Source organism: Pteropus vampyrus, unplaced genomic scaffold (assembly GCF_000151845.1).
Source record: "Pteropus vampyrus isolate Shadow unplaced genomic scaffold, Pvam_2.0 Scaffold28, whole genome shotgun sequence".
NCBI lineage: Eukaryota > Metazoa > Chordata > Mammalia > Chiroptera > Pteropodidae > Pteropus > Pteropus vampyrus.
This window is the reverse complement of record NW_011888809.1, coordinates 8,974,362-8,984,736: the sequence shown is the minus strand read 5'-3', so window position 1 is coordinate 8,984,736 and position 10,375 is coordinate 8,974,362. Positions and strand designations below refer to the sequence as shown.

At 40.7% G+C, this 10,375-nt stretch overlaps 1 protein-coding gene across 1 annotated transcript in view; it reads right to left on the bottom strand.

The window, feature by feature from the left end:
• NBAS (neuroblastoma amplified sequence) overlaps positions 1-10,375 on the bottom strand; it is a 267,834-nt gene that overhangs the window by 30,164 nt on the left and 227,295 nt on the right. Inside the window, 1 exon segment of the mRNA XM_023528505.1 lies at positions 8,385-8,580. Within this exon segment, the coding sequence (XP_023384273.1) occupies positions 8,385-8,580 (196 nt within the window).

The window sequence follows — 10,375 nt, the reverse complement described above, 5'->3', positions numbered from 1 at the left end:
GACTTTCCCCAGGCCATGCAAGGGGGACTGTCTACTACAGAAAACTACATAAAACCCATACATTCAGCACAATTATAGGCTGAGAAATGTCCAAACTTCAGAATATCATCAGTAAAAAAGGAAAAACGCCAAACTCCAGAGAATGATGTCACATTCAATGTAAATGATTTACATATTGAAAAAGTAGATACATTGTTGAAATAAAGAATGAGGTAAACAAATAGAAATAAAATGAACCTAACAGTACTGTAAGTGAATAAGACAATCACACTGAACGTGCTGTGTGTGTAAAAGTGTGTATGTATGTGTGTGTGTGTGTGTGTGTGAGAGAGAGAGACGGAGAAGAGAGACAGAGAAGAGAGACAGAGAAGAGAGACAGAGAAGAGAGAGAGAGAGAGAGAGAGAGAGAGAGAGAGAGCGAGCGAGAGAGAGAGCGAGAGAGCGAGAGAACGAACGAACCCTGGAAAGTTTGAAGGCTAAAGACAAGATCTCTACACAAATATTCTAGCTAATAAGTAGGCTGGCATTTCTAAAACTACTTTATATGTACTCTAGGTTTAAGTAAATTAGTATATTGTGGATAACAAGAGTCAAATTTCTCACTGAATGAGAAAGAAGTTTACAAATAAGGAAAGAAGGAAGGCTAGAATGAACTCTGTGGAGTTGGGTTGGAATTGGCGGTATCAATATAAACTCATGGGTTTTAAAGAGAATATAGATAGGTATAGAAATGGATGTAGATGTGTGCTCTGTCCCCTTAAGGATCTAGGGGCTTTAACACTACACCATCAATAAGCACCTCTAGTACCCAAGTCTTGTTTTCTAAATACCATTCTCTATTAAAAGAATCAAGGTTCCTTGAAGTCAGTGACTGAATCCAAAAGCGCAAGAGGACTCTCAAAGATCTTGCGGTTCAAAAAATGATGGGCACATGTCCAAAGGATACAGGAAACAACTTGATGGAAACTCCCAATGGCCCAATCTGGGATAATAGGAGCAAAAATTAAATAAATGATGATGGTAATGGTTTACAACCATAGACAAAAGGAGAATCCTTCAGCTTGTAGTGATATAAATAAATAAATGAATGAATGCATCTATAGACAGCAGAACAAATGATAGGAAAAAAAAGCCATTTAGCAAACAACACAGTGATAAGTATCTCAGGCAACAACCATCAATGCATGCTAAAAATCAGTGGGTGAAAGTATGGTGAGAAACAGAATGCTCACAGGATCTCTAAGCGTCTCCCTTCAGCATATGCATTAATCACAAAGGAGAAAATGATAACGTTAAGGAGAAGAAACGTGGCTGGCAGCACCTCAATCAGATGATCGAGGCTGTGACGGAACACACCAGCGTCGTACACCTCCTGATACAACGCCCTGAGAAGGACACAGCACTTCTGTGGTAGTCTTACAAAAAATGCAAAACTCGAATACATGAACAAAAACCACAGTCAAATGCAGTGATGTTTTACAAAATAATTGGCCAGTACTTTTTTTAAAATGTCAAAGTTATATAACAACAACCAAAAAAATGAGGCACTGCTCCAAATGGAAGGACACGAAGGAGACATTACAATTAAGTGAGATGTATGACCTGGATTGGATGCGGACCAGAAAATAGGCATCAGTGGGACAACTGACAAAAACTGACAAAATTTGAGACGTGTACATTAGGTAATAGTACTGCATCCGTGTTAGTTGTGGTTGTCCGAGATTTGGTAATTTTGGTAAATCTGCATGAAGAATACATAGAATTCTTTGTACACTTTTTTTGGTAAATCTGAAATTATTTCAAAATGAAAAGTTCACCAAAAGTTGTCCCCAGCTACCTCATATTCCCTACAACCCATTAACATTTAAAGACTTGTATTTTTCCTGCCTTTTCCCCTCTTTTCCTTCAACTTTCTTAACTCCTAACAGGAAAGAACAGACAACACTGCACGTAACAGGTTAGCTAAGGAGCATGAGGTTATCGCCTCTAAGCAACAGGCACTTGGATCTAATGATCCCACTACAAACAAAGCCCAGCTGGGACCTGAGCTGACCCCAGAAGGAAGGGTGCCCTGGGATGGAGTCAAAGCAATCTCCACCAGTGACATTTACTAAACTCAAGCTTCCCTCTTAGGGAGTGGTTGGTGTTAACTAAGGATAAACAGAGCCTCCCTAACTCACCATCCACACTCCCTAAAAGGTGTTATTCAGAATTAAAACACACTACTGATTACCCTGAACTTGGTGTCTTTCTCCACGAAACTGGTTTCTTCTGCTGTGGGTCCTAGCAAGATAAGGAGCATACTTCCTCCCCGGTGACTTAAGCAAAATCAGGGAAGCATCACACTTGTTTCTCACCCCCTACTTTCCCCCGCAACAAGTCTACTGGCATTAACTTCCTCCTTCGACCCTCTTCTCTATCTTCCTCTAGCTTCACAGCAGGTACCAAGATCAGGGCCAAGTTCCGGCAACTTGCCCACTGCCTCTGTCCCAGAACTGGTACCCGCTCCCGTCCACCGTTCATGCAAAGGTCACAGGGCCTCTCCTGACACAGACCTGACCATGCTGCTTCTCAGACATCTCTCTTCCATGTGGCCTTAGCGCCACCTTGGGAAAACCTGAGCAGGACCCTGGGGGCTCTCCCCAGTCTGAACTGCTTCTCCCCCGTTTCATCTCCTGGTGGTTCTCGCCATCACACCATACACCCTGCTATGCGGAACTCAGTTCACGTGTGGCCTCGAGCGGTCTTTCCTCCACTGCCCCCGGGGAGAAGGGCCGCAGGCCCTGCCTCAAACCCCCTGCCCTGCCGAGACTCCTCGCCCAGCCCCTACGCATCCAGGGCATTTACTTCTCTCTTTATGTACCCATCAGCGGGGCCCATTTCTCCGGGCTGGAGTAGAGCTGTGCATGTATTATCCCATTTCACCTTCACAATCATCGTAAGTTGTTTCCATTCTGTAGACAAGGAATCGAAGGTTTTGAGAAGTTTAGCAACTTTTCCAAGCTCACGAAGCTACCGAGTGGGGAAGCCGGGACGTGAGTACAGGTCTGTGTGAAGAGCCGGAGCACTTACTCCTGACTGCCTTGTCCCTCCTCCCAGTGCCAGGGGCTAGCACAGTGAGGGCGCGCCACCCACGCCTGAAGAATCTCCGACGAGTCTGTCACACAGTGTGCCTGTGCAACAGCAGTCCCGAGGCACGGCAGTTTTCAGAATGTTTTCACTGAGCAGCAGTTAACATACGCGGCGCTGTACACAAGACACTGGAAACGCTAAAGATGCAGCGGTGACTCCTGCTGTCCGTCCACTCTTCCTCCCTCATGCCTGATCGCATTCGCCTATGCAAATTCACTGTGCAAAGAGGACGAGACCAGCGGAGCACGCTTTCTGTGGTCCAGTGCTGCCCGTATGTTGGTGCTGAACACACTGCACTGGCAAATGGGAAGAAGTGTGGTACAGGGCCAGAAGCCCAGGCTTTGCAGTCCAACAGAACTGGGGGGGAACTCCACTTCTCTCATTCACAGGCTGCGTGACGTTAAATAGGCCACACGACCTCATCTAGAACAGAGACAGTAACGGCTCTGCAAGCTGCAGTAACGTGCACTTAGTACACATCCCACAGACCCCTCTTCTCCCGGTGATGCCAGGGACAGGAGGGCAAATCTTTAACAACAAGAACCCATTACTTATAAAAAGAGACTCTCGAGGTCTTCAAATATTTGAAGGACCCAGTAAACACTGGTGCTCTCTCTCTACTTTAATTATTTCAGGAAAAAAGGCCCATCGAGGTCTAGTCTAACATTTCAGATCTCTTGCTCACATCTGGACAAACATGCTTGTGACTTGTTTGCTTCCACAAGAGAAGCAACTGCCTGGCCAAAAATCACTTTCAGCAAATTATGGGAAATTAACATAAAACAGTATCGATCTGAAAGCACCGGGCCACTCCTTAAGGAAACCTCTCCATTATCCCAAGCAAGTCGTTTGCTCGTATGTAACGGGGAGCAGCGCCATCTCGCCCTTCAGCACTGAGGGCGAGGACGTCAGATGAGTGTCAGCACTCTTGCCCTTGACCCTGCCATTTTAAAGGTGACACCGGACAAGTTTAAGATTAAATATTCATCTATTCAACAACTATTTAATGAGTATCTGTGAGATCCCTGTTCTCATGGAATTTATATTCTAATGGAAGACAACAGACATCATATAATAAGTAGACGGAGGACAGGTAGGGAGAAGTTAGCAGATGGTGGTGAAGAGAATTACAAGGGTCATAAAATAAACTGTGACTGGGTCACAAATTTAGAATGTAGTCATTTTAGAAATCATCACATTTAAGCTCAAATCTGAAATTTTCCTTTCTGGACATCCATCTCCTTTTCTACAAATGTGACTACAGAACTGAGATGCTTTTAAAACTCTCCAGTTCTAGGAATCTGGTTTAATGGCTATTAAGGAGGATATATTATATGTGTATGCACGTATATTTTTAACATCAACTATCATCCAATATTTGATTAAGCAAATCGCTATGGCAGTGAGCCTTAGTTTTGAAGACATTTAAGGTAACAGTAAATTCTTTGTAAGGAAATACTGCTTTGCAAACTAAACCTTTCTATTATTTGTCTAAGCTCTGTCTGACAAGGAAGTGTGTTTTTTTTTTCCTTTTTCTTTTCTCTTTTTTTTTTTTTTTTCAAATGAAGCCAAACTGGCCTCTGACCGGATAGGTAATATGTCTTTGCATGTTTCAAAGCAGGAAAAATACATGTCTTTGTAATGAGGTCAGAAGGTGTCTTAAACTAATTCTTTCTGGTGATCATTTACAACTACACAATTAGAAGTTGAAATTTTAAAAGGCATTTGAAACTCCAAGCCACATGTTCTTTTTAACATAAAAACAGGGGGAAAAAAAAATCTGAGATGATGCAGTATGGAATTTTTTAAGGAATCATAAGCAAGTTGACTCATATTTTTCATGCACCAGTTAACTAGAAAATTACAAAACCTGAAAGACTCAGATAAATTGTACCTAGAAGATTGACACAATGCATCCTCCTCCTCCCTCTCCACTTTGGGTTCTCCCCGCACCCCATTCCCCCCTCTGCCCCTTGCCAAGCTGGGGCACATTTCTGGAATAGAAATGAAGGTCTACCAAGCTTTTGAAAAATGAGGCCCTTTGAATTTTTAATTCTGTTAACTAATCATTAGAAAACTAAAAAAATTGCTGCCTAGCTGAGAACGAATAAGGTAGCAGGCTCCACAGGCTCTGTGTTTAATTTTGCAAGAGCTGGCTGGTTTCCCAGCAACACACTGATTTGTGGGGCCATGATGCTGGGCACCTGGAGGATAATTAAATATTAAGCCCCTCTCTGATGTATGCAGAGTTGGCCTGAGAGGGTTACCCGCCACAGCAGAGGCAGCGGCTCCACATCTTCCGGTAATTGAACACTGAAATGTCATTATCCATTCTTACCTTTACTTGTAAGAAACGTCTCTATCCTTTGAGAATGGAGAAAGGGGATAGGGAGAAATTTTTAAAAATGACAATCGTGCAATCAACATTTTGAGGTCTTCCAGGTGTTTGGTATATGAATGAAAATGAAGACGACAGTTTTAAGGGTAGAAGAAATGCCAAACGAAGTGAGCAAATCGTCCGATATCTCCTCTAGTTCAAGGCTTCATTTTACACACCAAGTGGCCAAGATTCCCGGTTAAGAATCTTCTCCAAGATTATAAAGCAACAATGGAGAGATGGTGGACACAGGCGTGTGATTTACCCATTAGCACCCGGATCTTTCACTGCTCTGGGAAAAGGTAACACAGTTTTTAAAAAACAATAGAAACGACCTCAGATTTCAACTATGGGCATAGTTCTGTAACATTCCAGAAGCTTCCATGTCCATTCTGAAGCCACAGTTTTTCTGCATTCATTCTCCACAGAGCAGGCGGTTGTTTGCTACGTAGACAGAGTTAGTTCCCCTACCACATTCGCTCCCCCTTCAAAATAGATCTGAATCAGTAATGGCAGGCTGACACAGAATCCTAAATTCCTAGAGGAAGAGAAGACATTCACTAACTTATTTTTGAAGAAGGCTATACATGAATTGGTATAATTAAGGCGTTACGATAGTTTTATTTCCATCACTAAATACTTTAAGAAAATCAGATCATGAGGTGCCAAGAACAGGGAAACCTCTTACACAGGGGAAAGCAAAAGGGAGGGGACACGAGATGACTTTTTACCAGAGTTATAAGACGTCTGGGAGAAGTGTTTTCTAGAAGGCCTGGAAAAGTCTGCACCGCTCAGGAAGCAGTGATGAAATGAGGAGCTACGTATGGACTTTGCAAAACGAGAGAAAACGGTTTGCACTCAATGAGATAAAGTCAAGTCCATTTAGAAAGTGCATGAAAAGGAACTCTAAGCCAAGCTGCCTTACATCCTGGGTCTGGGAGAGGTTAAGCTCTAAAGAAATTAAATCTCAGAAATCTCCAGAAATCATTGAAATTATATAAAAATCGCAGCTTGTTTTTAGAGTAACTGGAACATTGAGAAACACTTAAAAGAAGAAACATAATATTTCTGAAGTATTTAAGCCCAAATATTAAAGTTAACGTTTTAGTGCTTTAACGTGATAAATGAGATGGATATTTTTTCCTTTACCCGGTTTCTATGTTGCCTCGTGATATTTTCAGTCTATAAATTTGACATAACATGAAGTGACGCTCCAACCAGAGAAACGAGCCTCATCGTCCTGCCAGGCTCCAGCCATCGAGGAAGATGAAATTGAGAAGGTTGAGAACTTAAAAAATGGAGGTTCTGTCAGCCAGTACGTGACAGTGGGAGCACTCGTCTGCTTCAGGATGAGTCAGACTCTAAAGTTCCATCCACATGGCAAAACAACATGGCTGAATTTAGAGCTTACCTCAGGGATGCTACAGACCCTCGTATGTGCTGAAAACAAGCATGCCTCTGACATCTACCCTGTCAAAGACCTGGAATAGATTTTATAGCTTACTGCATTTGTGTTCATAAATTACTCTTTAAAGGCTATTAGTGGTCGCTTGATGGAATTCAAGGTAAGATGATGAAACTAAATGTGTTGATAAGGTTATATAGTGGTTCACAGAGAGTATTATTCAGATTTGTGGTTTTTAACGCACCCCATTTCAGCTACTTGGCAAGATCCATATTTTTTTGAATCTCAATTTCTAGAACTCCAAAGACTAGATGATAGTATTTACCTATTTATCTCATAGAGAGAAATAAGAATGTATAAGATGACAATTATAAAGATGCTCTGCGATGAGTCTCAAGAATATTTGATACATTTTTTAAAAAGAAATTGTTCTTTGAACATAGTAATAAGAATATAAGTTATAAAGTAAAGCTTTAAAATTAGAAGGTAAATCGAGCTGGAGTCAGACTTCCAGGAAACTCTTCTGCAGATCAGATTATCCGGGAAGGTCTTATTTTCTAACTTTTATTAGCAGACAGTCTACTCTGCATGCTAAAGCATTTGACTGTGGTTACGGCCTCTGAGATCCTATGCCTTTAGGACACAACATAGAATTTAAGCCAAACTTCAAGGGCCATCATGTTTCTTGGGTTTAGGAATTAGCATTCCCTTTTCTTCGATCAGTAGTATGTAAGCTCTGAGTAAGTGCACAGCATCCTTAGAGTGATTCAAAAGAGAGTAAGTACACCCTCCAGGGCTTCCCAGTTTTCACGGGACCGGGGAGATAAAACTTTTAACAACAACAACAACAACAACAAAAATAAATAAATAAATGAATGAATGAATGAATGAATGAATGAATGAATAAATAAATCCAGCAAGCAAGCAAGCAAGCAAGCAAGTTCAAATGCGTGGAATTCAAAGTCCACTTAGGTTTGAAATAGTCAGGGAAGGTTCTAGAGAAAAGACGGACTGAGTGAGGCTTGAAGGATGAATGGTACGGAGAAACTAAGATCCTGTGTGTCTGTGACATCATTTCCATCTAGGCAGAGAAGAGAAGAGAGGGCCCTGGGTACCTGGGCAGAGCACAAGGTAAATGAATCAGCTAAACCGCACAGCACATTTGCACTCAGATCTGCATTTCTCCGGGGAGAGGGTGCGCCGCCATAATTAACTGATACTGTGAAAAACCTTGACTATATCTCATGAAGAGAAAAATAATACACGCGTGGAGAGGAGTAAGAAGACATCATCTACTATGCATATTCCTATTCAAGTACATAGAAAAACAGAGGCTGGGCTGATGAACATACCAGAAGTCTGCATTATCATGCTAATTATTTACTTGAAGGCAGTTTAAAGTCATCAAGAAATGACCTCTAGTTATTATTAATAGGGAAAACATTCAATAAACATGAGATGCTCCCTTACCTGTCTCTGGGGCCAAGTGGCTTTGAGAATGGTTTCTGTTCTGAAGAACACCAGGAGCTTGCTGTCCTCCTCACTCAGGTGAAAGGACTGTCCCAAGATCTGCAGCACGTGGATGCGGGGCCTCACGGGCAAGGCGTCATCAGCGCAGAAAGGCCGCAGCCACTCCAGCAGGTCCTCGGAGGAAACCAGCTCTTCCCTGCAGGGCAAAATCAAGGAGAGACAGAAACTCTTATGTCTTTTATGTCCAGTAATCAAATGCGACAATGGACTTAAACACTTGCTCAGTGGATGACTTTACTTTTTTCCTATTGAGAGAAAAATTTTTAATGGTTTTAAATGGTTTACAGCAAACCATGTTAGGTATTTTAAAACTATGTAAAATGAACGTAATTTTTAAACAGTATCATATTTAAATGAGTTACATAAAGTTTACAGAATGAGTTACAGAAAGCGTAATAAGTAGTATGCTTATTTCCATTAATGATACTAATAGTGTTGGGCATTCTTCTAGTAAATTTATGTAAAAACTGTTACTGGTTGACAATAACTATGTAAAAGAGATATTATAAATTCCATCTTACTTTCATTTTTACCACCACTTTTATTGAGATATAATTGACATGTGACATTGTATTAGTTTAAGGTGTACAACATAATGATTTGACATATGTGTATATTGCAAAATGAGTACCATGAGAAATTTAGCTAACATCCATCACCTCACATAGTTAATATTTTTTTGGGGGGGGATGAAAACTGTTAAGATCTACTTTTTTAGTAACTTTCAAATATACAGTACAGTGTTGTAAGCAATAGTCACCGTGCTGTCCAAGTAAATTCCATTTTACAGATAAGGAATTAGGCTCCATGGAAGGGCTATAAGATGCCCACAAACATCTGTAACAGTGCAAACTTCAAAGCCATGTTCTTTCTACCACTTTGTGACAGAATTTCAATATGAGGTTAGAGTATCACACTACCCTAAAGATAAAATATGAATGCCTGGGTAATAAAGAACTGTGCAGACTAAAAAGATTCAAAGAGGATATTTTGTACAACTTTCTACCCAGTATTAGAATCCCTTCTCTTGTCGTCCCAAGTGGACCATCTCAGGAAAACCATTTATTTGATGATGATGCCAATGAATGACTATTGATGACTGTTAAGAGGTTACTCACCAGAAGCCTCACTTACACAGGCCCTGGGGATCCGTGACAAAGCCCCGAATTACACAGGTTCTGTTGTAACCAGATCCTCATGAGGCTTCCGACAATAAACCACGTAGGCCAAGTCCCAAATCCCACACTCTAATAAGACCACAGAAATTTTTTTAAAAACTGCTGAGAACGAAATTCTACAATGTCACTAAGAATATCTCTTAGTATGCATTCTAAAACATCTGTCAATACAACTTATGGCAATTTAAAGAAAAGAAATTATTCGTATTTAGGAATAAAAAATTGCAAAATGCTGTGGACAACTGGCTTAAGCATTTCCTAAATTTACAAAGTCATTTGTTAGTTTTACCTGTGAGTATCCTTAATATGTATCAGAAATGGCAAAACTGGGGTACGAAAAACTAGAATGCCACGAATATTTCCTGGATATCTACTATGTGCAAAGTTAAAAGACAGTACGGTTTAGTGAAAAGAGCATTTTTTTGGACATCAACCTGTGAATCTCGGCCCCTTCTTTCCTAACAACTCGACAAAAATCATCAATGTCATCATTTTCATTTTATAGTTAAGTAGACAAATGTTTTGAAAGTGTATCTCTTGGAGTCTGTGAAACCAAGAAAATGTACATTAAGCACCTGGCACAGTATGTGGCACAGAGGAAATACTTAACAAATAGTAACCATCGTCATCATAATCATCACTATAATTATCAGCACTATCAAAGTTTGTGCTTGAAGACAGATGAAAAAGTATATGGTCTCTGCTTTCAAAGAACTAACAATACTATGGAACAGAAAGACTTTAAAAGTGACT